We start from the raw sequence: 19,991 nt of genomic DNA, 5'->3' as shown, positions 1-19,991 counted from the left end.
AGCCAGTGCAGTCAGACCAGGATCGGTGTAAGATGCTCAAACCATCTTGCTCCGGTGAGCAACCTGGCCGCTGAATTCTGCACCAGCTGAAGTTTCTTAATCCCAGGGTTGTGAGTTTGAGCCCCACGTTGGACAAAATATTCCTGCATTGCAGGGGGTTGGACTAGATGACCCATGTGGTCCCTTTCCAACTCTATTGATTCCATGACAATTTTTCCATGCCACACATAATTTTGCAAACTTCTGTCCTGTCACCTGCTACTCGCCGCTTCTCTTAACGGAAAAGCCCCAAATGCGGCGACTTATTGCCTTATTGTGGAAGGAAGAGAGTTAAGGTATAAAGAAGTCTATATATGGTTAATTTGAATATGGGTACTCTGTATATGTTATTATTGAATATTATTGAATATGTATATTATTGAGTATTGTATACCCAATGTATCAGACGCCTGGGGGGTTTCACTGTTTGTGTTTTGGTGGTTGGTAAAAAATAAAATTTAAAAATAAATAAATAAGGGGATTGCCATGCGCACTGAGGCGGAAGCATCCATGAAAGCGAGACCCTCGCTCTGACGGCGGGACCATCGGCTCTGCCACCATCTGCCTCGCCTTGCAAAGATGGCAGGAGCGCAGCGCGCCCGGGGATGCTCACGATGGCTTCAGAAGTGCCGAGGACACCGGCTTTCCGTACAGCATGAGATGTGCAAAGCAGAGAAGAGGGACGAGTCGGGCTAAAAATAACCGCGGCCACCTGTAATGTTTACTAACTCATTAAGCCAGAGTCCTCAAAGCAGATGAGCTTGGTGCAAACGTACAACATCAAAGTGTGACGTTAATCGCATCCTTTTAGACAACAGATGCTCCTCCTGACTAAAAGACCCCTTGGAGGCATGGAGAGGGGAAAGTACGCAGTATCCTGCAATTAATGCAACAACTACCACAGTCGTGGGTATGTTGTAAGCAAAGGCTGCAATCACCTACATCCCGCATGCTTTTGCTGCTGTTTTTCTTTTCCCTGAGCTGAGAACGAATGCATATTTCCAGAGGAATATAACAAAACATGGGACGCGGGTGGCGCTGTGGGTTAAACCACAGAGCCTAGGGCTTGCCGATCAGAAGGCTGGCAGTTTGAATCCCCACGACGGGGTGAGCTCCCGTTGCTCGGTCCCTGCTCCTGCCAACCTAGCAGTTCGAAAGCACATCAAAGTGCAAGTACCGTGGTACCTCGGGTTAAGTACTTAATTCGTTCTAGAGGTCCGTTCTTAACCTGAAACTGTTCTCAACCTGAAGCACCACTTTAGCTAATGGGGCCTCCTGCTGCTGCTGCGCCACCGGAGCATGATTTCTGTTCTCATCCTGAAGCAAAGTTCTTAACCCGAGATACTATTTCTGGGTTAGCAGAGTCTGTAACCTGAAACATCTGTAACCTGAAGCGTATGTAACCCGAGGTCCCACTGTAGATAAATAGGTATCGCTCTGGCGGGAAGGTAAATGGCATTTCCGTGCGCTGCTCTGGTTCGCCAGAAGCAGCTTAGTCATGCTGGCCACATGACCCAGAAGCTGTACACCGGCTCCCTCGGCCAATAAAGCGAGATGAGCGCCGCAACCCCAGAGTCGTCCGCGACTGGACCTAATGGTCAGGGGTCCCTTTACCTTTATAACAAAACAACCCTGCACCCCGCCCCCAAGGGCGGGAGTTTTCTGCCAGAACTGCCCTTGTGTATGGCTAAAACAAGGCCTCTGCAATCACAGGAAGAAATGGGGGTGGGGGCCAGACAGGTCTCACGGGAGAGGTTTGAGATTACCAACAGGCAGGGAGTCCCAAAGTATAAGGTGCCACCCCACTGAAAGGTTTATTGCAGACGGAGGACTGTAGCAGTGGCTGTTCCCATGCCCTTTGGCGCTACAAGAATGCTGAATTTTGTGCGCGAAGTTGAGGGTTGCACAGAGCCAGGGCAGTACAGTGGTACCTCGGGTTACATATGCTTCAGGTTACAGACTCTGCTAACCCAGAAATAGTACCTTGGGTTAAGAACTTTGCTTCAGGATGAGAACAGAAATTGTGCTCCGGTGGCGCGGCGGCAGCAGGAGGCCCCATTAGCTAAAGTGGTCCTTCAGGTTAAGAACAGTTTCAGGTTAAGAACAGACCTCCGGAACGAATTAAGTACTTAACCCGAGGTACCACTGTACATACTCCCCAATGTGCAAAAGCAAGGAAGCGCACAGAGTCCGCTACAAAATCTGCGCAGTTGTGCTATTTTTCGAGGCTCCTGCCCTCTTGTGTACAGAGAAGCCTTCTATATATAAAGACCACAGCCAGGAAACGTCCCGCAGGTGTGCTGAGTGACGCGATGGCTCCCTTAAGGGCTCGGAGCATGGAGCACTTCCCTTCTGTCTGGCAGCACACCCTGCCAGGGGGGCTATTTTTGACACGGCGTATCGGCGGTGGACGACCCACTTCCCATCCACAGGCCGGTGCCAAGCGTTGAGCGGCAACTCCTGAATGAAAAGGCGGATGCTGGGCTTGCAAGGCATCCTTTCCCCTCCACTTCCCTCAGATGTTCGGCTTTTAATTTACTGCTGGTGTGTTTATCGACTGAACCGCAGGGCGTGATGTCAGGGCTTCTGCAAGGAGCAGGAAGTGGGGGGGGGACTAGGGCCCCTTTCTCCGGTGATTATAACAGGGGCACGGCCAAATAGTAAAGGAAACCAGCTCACTGCCATGAGAAAAGCAGAGAAGGAAGTCATTTGCAGCGCAGCCAGGACATGCTCTGCTCAAAGTTCCCCCCGAGCATCCTCCCGTTGTGGCTCAGTGGTGGATCATCTGCCTTGCATGCGGAAGGTCTCAGGTTCGGTCCCCAGGATCTCCATGCAGGGCTGGGAGAGAGACACTTACCTGAACCCCTGGAGAGTCCGTATAGACAATACTGAGAATGACGAACGAATGGCCTGACTCTGTGTTGAGGCAAAAATGTGGATGAATGACCTGCCCACGGACTGTCTGGCCAGAGTGGTGCATGCTCTGGTTATCTCCCGCTTGGACTACTGCAATGCGCTCTACTTGGGGCTACCTTTGAAGGTGACCTGGAAACTGCAACTAATCCAGAATGCGGCAGCTAGACTGGTGACTGGGAGTGGACGCCGAGACCACATAACACCGGTCCTGAGAGATCTGCATTGGCTCCCAGTACGTTTCCGAGCACAATTCAAAGTGTTGGTGCTGACCTTTAAAGCCCTAAATGGCCTCAGCCCAGTATACCTGAAGGAGCGTCTCCACCCCCATCGTTCTGCCCGGACACTGAGGTCCAGCGCCGGGGCCCTCTGATGGTTCCTTCCCTGCGAGAAGCGAAGTTACAGGGAACCGGGCAGAGGGCCTTTTTGGTAGTGGCGCCCGCCCTGTGGAATGCCCTCCCATCAGATGTCAAGGAAATAAACAACTATCTGACTTTTAGAAGACATCTGAAGGCAGCCCTGTTTAGGGAAGTTTTTAATGTCTGGTGTTTTATCGCTTTATTATTATTATTATTATTATTATTATTATTATTAATTCTACTAATTCTACTGGGAGCTGCCCAGAGTGGCTGGAGAAACCCAGCCAGATGGGCAGGGTATAAATAAAATTATTATTATTATTATTATTATTATTATTATTATTATTATTATTTTACTTTAACTGTTCCTTGGTACAGCAAAGTTTCACCCATCCTCCCAACACCTCTCTATCCTTCCTTTAGATAATAATAATAACAACAACAACAACAACAACAACAACAACAACAACAACAACAATAATAATAATTTATTATTTGTACCCCGCCCATCTGGCTGGGTTTCTCCAGCCACTCTGGGCAGCTTCCATAGAAACAAAAAATACAGTAAAATATCACAGATTAAAAACTTCCCTGAACAGGGCTGCCTTAAGATGTCTTCTAAATGTCAGGTAGTTATTTATCCCTTTGACATCTGATGGGAGGGCGTTCCACAGGGCGGGCGCCACTACCGAGAAGGCCCTCTGCCTGGTTCCCTGTAGCTTTGCTTCTCGCAATGAGGGAACCACCAGAAGGCCCTCGGAGCTGGACCTCAGTGTCCAGGCTGAACGATGGGGGTGGAGACGCTCCTTCAGGTATACTGGGCCGAAGCCATTTAGGGCTTTAAAGGTCAAGACCAGCACTTTGAATTGTGCAAGACAAGCATTGTTAAGTGTTCAAGGACACATTTCAGCTGGGCAACGACACTCAAGGAGGATGCAGAATATAGCTGGCATCATGGATGCAGAAGAATAGTGGGAGGCAGTAGCTGGGGAACCCCCAAGGGAAGAAGGCTCTGAGTGGTGGGACAACAACGAGTGGTCGGAGGGAGAAGGCTGGGAGGAGGAGGTGTCGGAAGTTGAAGAGGTAACAGGGCTTAGTGAGCAAGGAGAGTCTGTGGCAGAGAAAAGCCCAGAATCAGAAGCTGAAGCAGGAGAACAGGGAGGCCAAAGATGGGTCAGGCTTTTAATTTCCCCTTCCTGCTGCAACAAGTTCCCCTCCCTGCTGGCCTCTGAGAACCAGGAGAGGCATGAAGAGGGAGGAGCAAACACAGACACACAGGCGCAGTCTCAGATTGCATGGGGGGGGGTCCCTGGAGAGGAGGAGACATAGCCGGCTGTGGGGAGGCAGGGACCTATAGTCTCGGCAACGCCTTCACGGGGCACCACCTGAATTGTTGTGCTCATTAGGCCTGGCACCCCTATGCAGATCCTGTTTTGCCCTGCACTGACTGGCAGTGCTGCTCCAAGGTTTCATACAGAAATCTTTTTCATCCCTACTTGGAGCTTCCAGGGATGGAACCTGGGACCTTTGGCACTCAGGTGCTCGACCAGTGAGCCCGAAGGATGCTAGATAGGTCTCTGTTAGCCCTTCCGGATAGCCAGCCAAAATAAAAAGAGGCTGGCAGGTGTGTTATTGAACAAGCACAAAATATTATCCTCAGCCTGTAGATCGATCCCTACACACGAACAGAGATGGAGGGGGGAACAGCCCATAATATGAAAGAGGTAGTCTGTGATCTCCCTTCCCAAAGCTCAGGAATATTTCTCTGCCAGCAGAGAGCAACGCTTCCCACATCTGATGATGTGGGTTTCAGCCCGGGAAAGGTTCTGCCGCCACAGATCAGATAAGCCTTTAAGCAGTCACAAGGCTCCTTTGTTTTTGCTGTAACAGACTCAACACCGCTCCCCTCTGGAATGCGTGCAATTTATAGGGACACAAATGCGGAAGGAGTGGGGGGGCGTTTACGCTGCGCGTCGCCATTCTGGCCAATGGTACGGCTTTAGATTTGCATGCCAAGCCGGTTGCAGCAAGTGCAGCTTGAAAACCCACGTGTGAAAACAAAGGGCATTTGAGATAACAACTACAATGATCCTCGTCCACCGAAACAGGCAAAGGAACTTTTTTTTTTTGAAGCAAAATGAAATGGAAAAGGCACGAGGCCATGGTAAATCCTGGGATACTTTGCAGAGCCCAGTCAACTGGGCATAAAGGACCCCACCCTCTAATAAAACACTCTGAGTAATATTTATCTGTCTTGCTAGGAAAAGAGAGGGAGAATCTTCCTACACTGTTCGGATTGGACAAATTCACGGAGGACACATCAATCAGCTGTAACAAGCAGGACATTACACAAAATGTAGGGGGGTTCATTCTAGCCAGCCAGCCAGCACCTCCTCCGGGACACTCCATTACGTTCCCACCACCCCAATCCCCACAGCATTCTACAGCCCCCAAACTCACTTGGTCCTCCTCTTTGGGTTATTTTTGAACCTCCACCCCTTCAATATGGTCTTCCCCTAAATATGTTTTTGTACGTCTGCCTACTTTGGGATTTCCCCACAAGCCTCGCCTGCCGAAATTCCTCCCTCTCATACATGGATAGTGCCATTTCTGGCTACATAAGGAACGGCACTCACTTCTGATGATCATAAATAGGGGGGATGACAATAGCTCAATGCCCCTAGGTCCAGAGGCACTAAGCCTAAGTGCAAGGGGCACACATCAAGGAGGGGGGCTCTTGGCTGTCATGCTCAGCTGCCCGTGAGATTCCCAGAGACTGACCACCATGAGAAACAGGTTGCAAGGGCTAAACGGACCTTAACGTTGAGTCCTGTTCTTATGGTGATTATGCAAAGGCCGGTCAAGAACCGGAAGCCACGTTGCAAGGAAATGATTCGCTTACCGAGCTTCACGCTTTGTATCCTGCCTCCGATTCGGTCAGACGCTTCGAGGACAGTCACATCCGTGAAACCATTCTCCAGGAGGGTTTTTGTCGCAGAGAGGCCCGCGAGCCCAGCACCGATAACTACTATTCGCGGCTGTCGCTTTCTCCGTAGGCCACTACTAAGAGGATCATCAGTGCTGTCTGCAGATATTTCACTACTTTGCATGCCGTCCAAGCTCTCTTTCTAAGGAACCTGCCAAGAAAGGGGACACAAAGTAGTTTCGGAGCATTAGGCTGGCAATTTTCTCTTCCTATCTCCCTCTTTTCCCTTCTGTTCAGGTCGCTTTTCAATCTCCCTGTTCCAGCGCAGCAATAAATTCTGGAGAAACACTGGAGTCCCAGGACTCGAGGATCCCAAAACAAGAGCCAAACCTTCTCAATGAAAGGAAAGCAAGACCGGCCTGGAATATAAATGCCTCTGATTCTGCGGGAATGAAAGGCTTGGTGACTACAAAAGCATCCACCCGGTCATCAAAGATGATATTTTCAGAAAATTCACATGCATTTTTGCCCTTGCATGTCTTTTTATAGACATATAGACCCTCCCGAGGTGCCAATCTTGCGGTAGAGGAAAACCCAGACGCCACACACACACACATTCTGTGAAAAACCTGCAGAGCAAAGGAATGATTCAGCCTTCCTTCTGCCTCTCTGGCAACCGCAAAACATAAGCTTCGGGGCATAAAGATAAGGGGCATGGCAGCTGACCTGGTTGGAAAAGAGCAAGGAAGCTAAATATGAAAACACACAGCCTCTTCACACGAGAAATTGTAGCTGAGCATCTATCAGTGCTAAGCTGTAGGCAGCAGGTGGAGAGGACCTCATTGTCACAAGGGAGACACACAGAAATATTTCAGAGTCCAGAAGAGAACTTATTAACCAGGGACCTTGCAGGAAATTCTTTTAACAGGCCTCCCTGCCTCCAGGAGGGCCAATCACTTGGGTGAAGAGGACTGGGGGGGGGGGCAGCCACACCCACCCACCAGAGCCAAAGGCAGCTCATGAGACATGTGCCCTTCTCATCCAGGGTTTTAAGCAGGCAGCAAATGCAGTCAATTTATCAGCGCCCAGCCCAGCACCCATGAACATCCCAGCACCCACTAAACCCCCTGCTTTGATGAAGCCAGCTTGAAATTCCACCACCACCACCCCCAAAAAAAAACACCAGAGGGAAAGTTGGCAGGCCATAAATACAGAGAAGATGCCCATACCCCCCCCCCCCATTCTCTGATCCAGACAGGGAAGACTCCGTTGGTTAGACACAACCCTTTCCTCGTTCGCTGTGCAAATCCACAGGAAAGACAATTGAGGACGCGGTGCCAAAAAAAGGTCTGAACTTCTAAAACAAGTTAAGTGGCATGTAAGCTAAGTTGATGATAGGGCCTTGGAGCCAGGAGCATTTCAAGTTCAAATTACACAGTGTGCCACGCTTATGAGTGCATAAAGAACCACACAGTAGCAGAGAATTCTCAGCTGAAACCTGGAATAGCATGCCCATCTAAAATCCCACCCAGCTGTTGGTTATCTGAGGTGCTGCAAGAGACGAGATCCTCCCTGCCTGACAAGTCCTGAGATGAAGGGGAATTGTTGTTGCTTTCTGGTCTTGGGCTATTGGTAGCCCAACTAGTTCTTGCAGATCCGTGTAGTATTATTGCACACGCAGCGGCAAAGGCTGCAACTCCGAATGGAGAAAACGCGTGGGTGTCTCCCAGGATTGCAGCAACTCAAGGGGCCAAGCTGTGAGAATGTCTGCGGTCATCTTCTGTGGGGGAAGAGGAAGTTGTCGGTTTCGCTGGGACAAAGATATTGCAGGAGGCGTTGTGTCAGGGCAGGATGAGGCCTGGGGAAAAGTTGCAGGCAATATGAAAAGATCCCAGAGACATGTCAGCTGAATAAAGGCTGCAGGGCTAGACACTGGGAGTGGGACTAGATGACCATCGGACTCTACAATTCTATGATTCTAAGTAACGTCTTACAGACATCCCATGTGGATGTTGAAAGTTGCTCGAGACAGGAAGCTTGCGGAAGACAGAAAAGAAGAGCCAAAGAGTCTGCCTCCCAGGTGTGAGGTGCAAAGGCAAAAGCAGAGAGGTGTTAAGAAAATGTTTTCTTTCCCCTTCCTCTCTACCCTCTGCTGTTTTTTCATTGGCCCCCACCTGTTTGTACAAATTTTTCAAAAGCTACGCAAATATAAAAAAGGAAACCAGACCACGGCTGGCAAACACATCACGCTTCTGAAATGCCATTTGTGCAATTTCCTGTATCAACCAAATGCGACAGATTTGGGTTGTTTTTAAAAGCGGTGTTTTCACAGCCTGCTTCATCTCACCCATCTTTAGCCAACAAAGCTGGAAAGTAATGGAATGAGGCGATCAATACAAACATTGCGCGGAGAACATCAAGGGCCAATTCATTCAGTGAGACAAGCTCGGCTTGCCCAAGACATCCGTGAGTGCCACAATGAGATGCTGACATCAAAAGAACCCTAAAAAGACGTTGTTGCGTAAGTGCTATCAGAACCCAAAGGAAGAATTTGAAAGCTTGGACCAGCGAGCTCCTCCAATATCAGCATCACGCTGCAGAAAGAACTATGGTGAGGCTTGGCTTCAAAACAAACTGAAGGCTTATCAGGTTGCATTAAAATGTAATATTGTTGTTTAAAGCGATAGCTGAGGACTCACATTTTGAGAGAAATTTAAAATGTTTTCAGGGTGCCCACACTGGGTACACCCACACTGGGTATTTTCCACACAACTAGTTCTGCGGGTTAGTGTGAAACTGTAGAAAGGGGCTTTCAATAAATAATGGGTCTATAATGAACTAGGGCTTGCCGATCAGAAGGTCGGCGGTTCGAATCCCCGCGACGGGGTGAGCTCCCATTGCTCGGTCCCTGCTCCTGCCTACCTAGCAGTTCGAAAGCACGTCAAAGTGCAAGTAGATAAATAGGTACCGCTCTGGCGGGAAGGTAAACGGCGTTTCCATGCACTGCTCTGGTTCACCAGAAGCAGATTAGTCATGCTGGCCACATGCTGTCCCCTCAGCCAATAAAGAGAGATGAGCGCCGCAACCCCAGAGTTGTCCGCGACTGGACCTAATGGTCAGGGGTCCCTTTGCCTTTACCTTAATGAACTTGCAAATCAGCCACTCATCTGGTTACCTGCAGCAAGTAGGAATCACCTCCAGGAAACCATGTAGGGAACTTTGAGCAAACTGGAAGAAAGTTGTTTCTTTTTCTCCCCTCTCACCACCTAGGCATTCCATGTGCCACAAATGACAAATATAATGAGGGAGGGGGGCTGGCAAGTTTTGTAACCATTTCCCAACTTGCTAAAAGTTCCAGTGTGGGCTGGAGAAATTCTATTCCACTATGATTAGATTAGCCGGTACTCAGAGACAATGCTATCAGCTCCATTACTAACAGATAGGCAGGAGTCCAGCCCAAAGTGAGTTCAAAGTCGCATCCGACTCTCAATCCTATCTGATGATTCCTATAAGGCCACCTGGAAACTTGAGAAGACCACCAGGAAAGGAAAAAGCGGAAGAAGTTGCCCAACTAGCCCCCAAGCATTTCCTGACAATCAACCCAAGGTTGTTTTCGAAGGAGGGGGTGCGGAGAAAGGCCAAGGAATGAAAATGCCTCCTTAAAAAGTCCAGTGTAGACATGACTGAGCAAAACAATCTGATTCCGAAGCTTCCCATACAAATGTGTTCTATTTCATTTCCCAAAGTGGAAGTCAATTCTTGGGGAGCTTGGTGCTGATTTCCACGCTCATGCTGAAACTGCAGAACTGCAGAATTGACATGGCTCCAGAACCAAGGCCAATTCAGGGTCCGTGCTTCTGTTTTTTCCCAGGGGCTTTTTAAGCTAACAGTGGCCCGTTGCCTGCTCTAAATCTTGCAGCTGAGAAGCATGGCATTTTTGACCTGTAAAGGGGCGGGGGGGGGGGTTGCCCTTCCAGCCAGCTCACACCACTTCTGTTCAGGTTTCATCCGCCCAAATGCAGAACACAAACATACGGAGCGAGCTCTACAAATATGACACACGCACATCCTGCTTAGGCAAGTTAGCCCAGGAGCAGCACGGTCCACCCTGTCTGGCATTCTCTTTGGGGGAAAAAGCTCTTAGGAGTGATGAAATCTTGGCGCTTTATGCAGCCAGTTTGCAGAAGGCAACCAGTTCTGGATCTGGCCAGCGCCTGGGTGGATGACTGCCGTGGGAACCCCATATAACAGCCTGGAGTTCTGTGATGAAAGAAAGGCAGGATGGGAATGTACTAAGTCATTATCAACTCACTGGACTTAAATCGCAGGTTGTCTCTTTAGGCAAACAGCACACTGCCTGGAAGAGAACGCCGTGTGCTCTCACCAGTGGGCAACAGAAGCGCAGAGACACATGCAGGATCCTGCCCTGCCTCTCCCTCCTTCTGAAGGCAGCCCTCCAACCTCCAGGAATGACAAATAAAACATTTTGTGCAATGTCCCTTTTCCCGGGTTAATCGGCATTCCACAAAGGAAGCCTGGGTGAACCCCAGGCACCTGCTGCAGGCTGCGAGTCTTGTCGCACTGAACGTGTCAGCCAGAATTGTTCTATGTAGGGTTTTATTAGTTTCCAAAACTTTATTGCGAAGTTAAAATAACAGTAAGAGAAATATGAAATGAAATAAAGGGAAAGGGGGGACACACAAGGTTCACACAAGGTACCTCATAAAAACAAAGTCATTCTCAAGAGACTACACAATGTATTAGATGTTACAACAAAAACTGGCCTGATACAGAGAGAGCACAAAACAAGTGTTGTGAATGCCATATAAAGCCGTATTTCATCACTTGCCATTCCTGATTGGCCTGTTATATACGTAACAAATAGCTGCAAAACCCTATGGATTTTGCACCCCGAGATACCCTTAGCTTGTGAGTCAATTTCTCAGAAATAAAAACAAACGCTACCACATTGAACCAAATGAGAAAAGCCCAATGACTTTTCCCAGCCCTCTGATATGGTCAAACCAGCAGCTAGCAAAACGATGAGTGGTTTACATGCTAAGTCTGTCTTTGATGCATCCAAGACTGACACAGTTTGGGTTCTAAAGGGCTACTGTTTCAGAAATTTCCTTTAACACCTCTTCCCAAAATTTGCACACATGTTTGCAAGACCACGACCATATAGCTGCATTTTTAAGGTGCAAGTTTACTCTCAAATGCTTCATAGTAGCCACCTTTGTGACAACCCTGTAATATAAGTAACTAATACTAAGGATGGACGATACTGGCCGACCCCCGGGTAGCAAACGAATTCATGGCAAGGAACCTCGGGCGGCTTAGATCCTGTCTAAAATATACATACTGAGTCAGGGACAGGTGCATATTAAAATAAGAGAATCAAAGAAGCCTGAAAGTTCATCCCCTTGGACTGTGCTGCAGTATGGTGCGTCATTTTAAGGGGCGAAGCTTAATTTTTGCATATTTCTTAAATGAAGGGTCTTAAAAACGTTTTTGGGTGTGAGGAATTAAAATCTGCTGTTGTTTTTGTGAGTGGACAACATTTAGCTTAGTAAGTCTATCTTTGATGAAGAAGCACACAAATTGCTTTCAGAAAACCAAACAATTTTAATTTTACCTTCAGAATATGTCATGTAATGATTAATTGATTGCTTGATAAACAAACACACATACATACATAACTGCAAATACTTTGCAATCATTCTTAATGATTTCCATGCAATTTTACACATATCACACTTGCCAAGCAAAACTAAACTATATTAATCTAACCGAAATATCTTTTGAACTCCCCAAGTCCTGTTACAACTTTTTAGCGCCCCACATTAGGGGAAATTTGAAAGTTGGAAAAGTCAACATTTCAGAGCAGGTTGCAGAATGTGAGGAATGCTGAGGAAGAGAAGATGCTAACAGGGTGGCCGTCGGGAACCACAAAGTGTGAAAAGGGCAATGGAAGCTTCTGTGAACTGAAATTGTTTTGCGTTGTAGATCCGATGCTTTTGACTTTCAACGCTGGCTGTTTAAGAGGGACAAGCAGTCCATTGCGGAGGATGCAACTGCACTGACACAACCCACAAGGACAAGTTTTCCAGATGCTTTCAGGCAGGGGCGGGGAAAAACGTTCAGCCCGAGAGCTGCATTCCCTTCTCAACAACCTTCTGCAGGACATGGGATCATGCAAGCGGCTGGCAGGGGCAGAGCAAACAACCCAGAACGAATTCAAGCTTCAAGGAAAACATTTCAGATCCTTCTCTATGTGGCAGTTTGTTTTCCCCATAGTGACCTACCTACTCAATTTATAGAGCTGCCCCATAGCAGAAGTACTCTAAGAATTGAGGTTGAATCCTGACAAGACAGAAGTATTGTTTTGGGGGACAGGAGGCGGGCGGGTGTGGAGGACTCCCTGGTCCTGAATGGGGTCACTGTGCCCCTGAAGGACCAGGTGCACAGCCTGGGAGTCATTTTGGACTCATAGCTGTCCATGGAGGCACAGGTCAGTTCTGTGTCTACCAGCTCCATCTAATACGCAGGCTGAGACCCTACCTGCCCGCAGACTGTCTCACCAAAGTGGTGCATGCTCTAGTTATCTCCCGCTTGGACTACTGCAATGCGCTCTATGTGGGGCTACCTTTGAAGGTGACCTGGAAACTACAACTAATCCAGAATGCGGCAGCCAGACTGGTGACTGAGAGTGGCCGCCGAGACCACATAACACCGGTCTTGAAAGACCTACATTGGCTCCCAGTTTGTTTCTGAGCACAATTCAAAGCGTTGGTATTGACCTTGAAAGCCCTAAACAGCCTCAGCCCAGTATACCTGAAGGAGCGTCTCCACCCCCATCGTTCTGCCCGGACACTGTGGTCCAGCGCTGAGGGCCTTCTGGCGGTTCCCTCACTGTGAAAAGCAAAGCTACAGGGAACCAGGCAGAGGGCCTTCTCGGTAGTGGCGCCAGCCCTGTGGAACGCCCTCCCATCAGATGTCGAAGAGATAAACAACTACCCAACATTTAGAAGACATCTGAAGGCAGCCCTGTTCAGGGAAGTTTTTAATGTGTGGCATTTTAATGTATACTTAATCTTTGTTGGAAGCCACCCAGAGTGGCTGGGGAAACCCAGCCAGATGGGCAGGGTACAAATAATAAATTATTATTATTATAAGAAGGCAGGGTGGTGTAGTGGTTAAGAGTGCCGGACCAGGACCTGGGAGATCAGGGTTCGAATCCCCACTCCGTCAGGATGCTCACTGGGCGACCTTGGGCCAGTCACGGCCTCTGAAGCTACTTCGCAGGGTCGTTGTAGGGATTTACTGAGGAGGGGAGTGAGCCACGTGTTCCCTGGGGCAAAGGGTGAGATATGAATGCAATAAATAAGCTCTTCTGCTTACCTGCTTAAGAAGGATGGATGGGCCAGCCAGATGGAGATGCCAGTTGCCAGCTTGGCATCCAGGTATCTCCACGTGGTCACCATTGGACCACTGCCAGTTGCAAAACGCGCCTGGCGCCTGGGGAATTTCTAGCACTGATAAGATCTACATGTGGAAGTCCCACCGCTGAGACAGTAAGCAATTTCATTGAGCCGCCTCAAAGGCCTAAGTGGTGGAAAAGGCAGGATGTAAAACTGTTTAATAAACACATTCCGACGAGGAAATGTCTTTACGAATGATTTTTTGAGGCAGACCAGCACGATCACAGGAAAAGTGAATCGGGCATGAAATAAATAACAGCTGGGATGGAGTATTAAGTTACAGCTGATGTGCTGATAATTTTTTTTAATCTATTTATTTATTGAAAATGTTTTAAAGCCACCTTTCATCAATACATGATATCAGGCTGGGATGCAATCATAAAATTCTAAAACCAAAAACACAGGCAATATAAACACAGATAAAAAAGAGCCGGTAAAAATAACAGGCTGTTTATATAAATATCAGGAGCTTTATCTGCTTATCTGTTTTCCTGTTGTTTTAATTGATGTTTGACTGTTTCCCAGCCTGGAACATTCAGACACAGGATGTTGAAATTCAGACTGTAAGCTTGTCAGGGCAGGGCTCTATTTGTCTTGTCTGCGGTAAAGCACCCTGTACTGTCTTGACTCCCACCCAATACAGAATAATAAGCTCATCAGCCAGGGATGGCGTCAGCTTCTAGGAAGCCTTTGGGCATCTCTGCCTGAGAGGCCCCCATAAGCAGTCCAGATGTGGCAGAGCCTGGAGGCACATGCAAACTCAGAGAGTGCCCCCAGTGTTCTCTCAAAGAACACAAAGAGGATTTGAAGACGCACCTCACATGTGGGGCTTAGCCAGACTGGGCCTAGAGTCAAGCGAGAATCAAGAACGCAAGAATCAAGAATGCTCTTGGGGAGTGGGCCCCTTAACTGCTGGGGAGGTCCCGACAGATGCCCAACTCTGCCAGCCTTTGGCATCAGATGCCACACAGGCAGCTTCTCCCACCAGCACTCACTACTTGAGAGGAGCAAGGGAGAGAGGAAATGAATAATTTCTGGGCTGAAGAACTATTAATATAAATGCTGATCAAAGCCTTGCAGATTCCCACCACTGCTCTCCACCTAGTTTCACTGGTGCCATGCCCCTGGGGCAAAACGAACTTGTTCCTAGCCAAATCACCACAAGGCCACTTTCAATTCCAGCACACGCATACACAAAACCCCAGCGAAGTTGTTGACAAGCAGAAGTTTATTTAACAAGCCACCAAGCGCGTTGGCATATGGTCTGAACGCTTCCGACTACGAGGGTGGAATTGATTGCTACCATATGGGCAGAGCATATTACCTGCCAAGGGGCACTTCCAAAAACACTACTCAGAACAGGCAGAAGCCTCCAAACACTCAAATTAAGGCATGTTCTGCCAGGTAAAGAGGCATGAATCATGTCTTTGGAGAACTCAAATAACCCCCCGCCTCCTGTCGCTGGGCATGCTCTACAAGGGCCCTCAGATCTCAGAAAATGACGATACGTAAGTGGCCCGAGTTAGAGGAACCTCTGGCAAAGCAGCACATATGAGGGCCAACAACTGGGTTCAGGGCCTGGTCACTTAGCAGCAAAAGTGGAGCTCATTATCCAGTCCAGCTGGGGATTAGGAAGACGAGAGAAAGAGGCAGTAGCTGCAGTCAAAATCCAAAAGAAAAAGGGGGCCATAGTAAGAAAAGGAAACAGAACTGGAGAGATCAGCTCAGGCAAAAGCAGAGGAGCAGACACGGCTTGTCTCCACTGTCTGTCCTGCTCAGAGTAGACCCTCCAAAAATAATGGGCACGGTGAACTTGTGTCTATTAATTTAAATGGGTCTACTCCAAGAATAGCTTAGTTGGATACAGCTCTCTATGTGCAATCTCTTCAGCAAGAGGGGAAGGATCCTGCAGCAGTGGGTCTCCTGCACTGGCAGGGAGCCAAACTAGGGGGCGCTCTCTTTGAGTTCCTTTATCCAAATCTACGGTACCATGGGTGAAACACGTCATATTTGGAAGTCTACGGAAATGTTTAAAAAGTGCCGGGCTGGGTTCAGCTAAGTTGCTGAGCTAATGGAAGAGTGTAACTAAGTCTGGCTAGTGCAATAGGGCTTTCTCCCTGTTCTTTCTCCCCTGCGACCCTTGCATCCTCCCCAAATCTGCTTAGGTGGGGAGATGCCCTGGAAGAGGGCACAGTGGGGAGGAGAGGGGAGATGACTCAGTCGGAGAAGCAGAAATGCTCACACTGATAGAACAACCGCTTTAGCGCAACACCGACTTCCACCCATCAACTCCATGGATCAGCAACTGGTGAGTCGGAACCTAATGAAAGGTTGATGCCATCACCGTTCTCCTTTGTTTAAGTCATTTCAAAGAAAAGGATAAAGACAGGAATGAGCAATGCACAGAGGGAGAAGGAGACCAAAACGAGAGGATACCGTATTTTTTGCTCTATAAGACTCACTTTTTCCCTCCTAAAAAGTAAGGGGAAATGTGTATGCGTCTTATGGAGTGAATGCAGGCTGCGCAGCTATCCCAGAAGCCAGAACAGCAAGAGGGATTGCTGCTTTCACTGTGCAGTGATCCCTCTTGCTGTTCTGGCTTCTGAGATTCAGAATATTTTTTTTCTTGTTTTCCTCCTCCAAAAACTAGGTGCGTCTTGTGGTCTGGTGTGTCTTATAGAGCGAAAAATACGGTAACTTATTCTACAGGAGGGGTAGCCAGTGTAGTCCTCCACAGTTGTTTTGGACTTCAACTCCTAGCATCCCAGATGATTGGCCATGTTGAGTGGGACTGATGGGAGCTTTCGGAGGACATTGCATTGGCTACCCCTGTTCTACACACCGGGTCGTCTGAGGTCTGAAAACACCCACTAGTCTATAATGCATTATTTATAAAGTCGTGCTTCAAAGGAAGGAACACTGGAGCAAATTGGCTCTCAATGAATGTGGTGGCCATTTCTTTGGCGTCTTACTGGCCGACCATTCTGACCTGCCTTGTTTTGAGCAGCAAACCGTAGAAACGCTGACCCAAAAGAGAATGGGCGACTTTCCCCGGGGTCAACTTCCTTATTATTTCTTAAAAGGGAAGGGAAATTTGCACATGAACGAAGTCTTTCCAGTTGGACATTTTGCTCTCTCGCTTTTTTAAAGACTCGGGAGGAAGCAAAGTCTGCCAGTCTATAAAAGGACTTTTCGTCCTCCTTCACAACCTTCTCTAGGAAAATGAAAGGTTGCCCGCAAAGGGACCGCAGGGCTGTGACAGGACACTCTTTCCTTTGCCAGCCTCACCCCGGGGAGAAAGGAGAGGGAGTCAAAAACCGGCCTTTTCCACAGGGTGGTTTTGGGACGGGCTGGCAGCAATTCTCAAGTGAAGTGCCTTTTTTTAAAAAAAAAAGCAGCATCCAAAACTGCTTAGCTAAGCAATGCTGAATTGTGCTGCTTGTTTGCGCAGTCATTTAAATTTCAAAATGAACCGTTGCTGCTCAACATTGTGACTCAGCTGAAAATAAAAGGCAGGGACAAATGTGAAATCAGCTGGGTGTGAGGAAGAAGCGAGGCGGGTGGAGTTCACAAGATGCTCAGGGTCTGGAAACCAGCGAGAGGAAACGGCAGGTGCCAATGCACACACAGCTGTCGCATGGAACACTTTCTTCAGAACTGCTGGAGATCACGTTTTCCCAGCGCTCTAATCACAATATTTACCGGGAATGTGCCATTCCTTTTCCCAGGCCAGTCAGCGCATCCATCGCTATTCAGGAGAGCGTGCAGAGCCCAAAGTCTCCCAGGCACGTATCCCAAGAGTGCAAAGAACGTTAGAAGAGTCCTGCTGGGTTGCAGCAAAGTTCCATCAAATCCAGACTTGTATTTGCAACTGAAGCTGGGTAGATGCCACCTAGAAGCTCTGCCCTGTTACTGGTTCCCAACATTGTCAACCATTTAAGAAGGAAGTTGACAAGCTGGAATGTGTGCAGTGGAGGGCAACCAAGATGATCAAGGGGCTGGAAACCAAGCCTTATGAGGAATGGTTGAAGGAGTTGAGTATGTTTAGCCTGGAAAAGATGAGACTGAGAGGAGATATGAGAGCCATCTTCAAATATCTCAAGGGCTGTCATATAGAAGAGGGAACAAAGCTTGTTTTCTCCTGCTCTGGAGGGTAGGACCCGAACCAATGGCTTCAAGTTACAAGAAAGGAGATTCCGACTCAACATCAGGAAGAACTTCCTGACAGTAAGAGCTGCTCAACAGTGGAACAGACTCCCTCGGAAGGTTGTGGGCTCCCATTCCTTGGAGGTTTTTAAGCAGAGGTTGGGTGGCCATCTATCATTGATCTAGTTGAGATTCCTGCATTCTGTGATTCTGTGTAGCACTTAGGGCAATGGTTCTCAACAGATATGGTGCACCACACTGGTGTGGCAGAAAAGGATAGCAAGTGTGGGGGATTCAAGGATAATCTACAGAACATTTAAACATTTCAGTATAGTATAGCATAGTATAAAAAATATAATTGCAAACTATGGAAAGTTTTTTTTTCAAAATGAGAGCAAGAGCATCAAATGATACTGAGGACAGTCCTAGTTGTGTTTTCCAGTGTATTTCTTATCAATTAAGAAATCAGTGTGGCACAGGCAATTTTTTATTCTGAAAGTGCAGCCCAGCGGAAAAAAGTTTGAGAACCACTGACTTAGCAGTCTACCGCCTCTTGAGCACTGAACTTACATGAGTGACAACTGCTAATCGACTTATCCTCCATGATTTATCCCAACCTTTTCCCCAAAGCCATCTAAGCTGGTGGCCGATCCTGACACCTTGCAGCAGAAAATCCCAGAAGTTAATCACAGATAAGTTCTTCCTTGGGAGCTTACGATAAGCAATCGTTCACCATTTTATGATCACTTTAAGTCTGATTATTTTAGAAGCAGAGATCTCTCCCAGTGTATTGCTCCAGCGGGCAATGCCGCCCCAACTCAGCACAGGCAAATGCCTGACCATTTCATGTGACTTTTTCCTTCCCTTTCCATTTTATTTTTCAAGCTGTTTGCATCCCTACTCAGGTGCTAGGACACTCTTACCCTGATTTTTCATTTTTAAAGAGATGGTGTGCAGAAAAATATGAGTAGAGCTCTCTGCTGCCGAGCCACAACACACAACCATCCATCATTTGGCAATGGACTGTGGATACTGCTCTCCCACCACTGAATCACACCCAGGTTCACATGTAGCACAGAGGAAAAGATCCAGGAATTTTATATCACCTGTTCCAAGGCAAATTTAAAGACAGACGCCACCAAACACCATGCAGATGAACAGGCTTCTCAGCTGCTGCGTGGCAGCCTTGAAAGATCAAGAGGAAACAAGTGCGGCCTCAAACGAAATTAAACCATTACACCAATCCAATCTTCAAAGCCACCTTTGAACTAAGATCCAGATGCTTTCTGTGCTATGAAAGGAGAGGATTTGCAGGAAGGGAGAAGTGTAAGCCCCATGTGGACTCAGATACTCAGCTGTGCCGCTGGGATGTTTTGCAGGTGGCCAAATTGAGCAGCAGGGATTGTGAAAGAGTTAAGAGCAGCACTGCATTGTGGTTTGGATGTGGGTGGGCAGCAGATCAGTGGTGGAGCACATGTGGCGTATGTGAAGAAGGTCCCAATTTCAATCCCTGGCCTCTCCAGTTCAAGAGGACCATAGTAGCAGACCTCTGGAGACCCTGGAAAGCCACTGCCAGGCACAACCCAGCAAACTTTCCAGACCCGTTCCCCTCCAGATTTTCTGCACTACAACTCCCAGCAAGCCTCAGCGAGCAACACTGCTGGCTGGGAATATTGGGAGTTGTGGTCCAATGCACCAGGTTGGGGAAGGCTAGGTAGACAATACTGGGCCAGATGGACCAGCAATCAGGCCCCATCTGCACTATACATTTAAAGCAGCATCATACCACATTAAACAGTCATGAGTTCCCCCAAAGAATCCTGGGAACTGGAATCTGTTGAGGGTTATTAGGAGACCCCTGTTCTGCTCAGAGAGCTACAATTCCCAGAGCAGTTTAACTATCAACCCCTCTTCCAAGGGAACTCATGTTCACGTAGTGTGCATGAGATGGGCTGCAACAGGAACTATGGGTAGCACAAACATTAATGCAGGGTTCGGCAAGCAACTGATTCAGTTTCCTCCCTCTTGGGTACAACAGGGCAGGGCAGGTGCAGTTATACAGCACCTAGCACTGCCCCGAACCAATTCTCAAGTAATAAAAGCCTAGATCGAAAGGTCAACGTTATG

The 19,991-nt window shown here is 48.0% G+C and overlaps 1 protein-coding gene across 4 annotated transcripts in view; it reads right to left on the bottom strand.

Annotated features, from left to right (window-relative positions):
* The window catches only part of SMOX (spermine oxidase), a 48,391-nt gene that overhangs the window by 13,047 nt on the left and 15,353 nt on the right, over positions 1–19,991 (bottom strand). For all 4 annotated transcript variants that reach the window (XM_083398468.1, XM_083398466.1, XM_083398469.1 and 1 more), the window contains exon 2: positions 6,214–6,448. In XM_083398468.1, coding sequence (XP_083254594.1) covers positions 6,214–6,421 — 208 coding nt within the window. In that variant the 5' untranslated portion in view covers positions 6,422–6,448. The remainder of the gene's footprint in view (positions 1–6,213; positions 6,449–19,991) is intronic.

This window comes from Podarcis tiliguerta (assembly GCF_965153285.1).
Source record: "Podarcis tiliguerta genome assembly, chromosome: 9".
NCBI classification, from domain to species: domain Eukaryota; kingdom Metazoa; phylum Chordata; class Lepidosauria; order Squamata; family Lacertidae; genus Podarcis; species Podarcis tiliguerta.
This window is presented reverse-complemented; position numbering and strand designations above follow the sequence as displayed.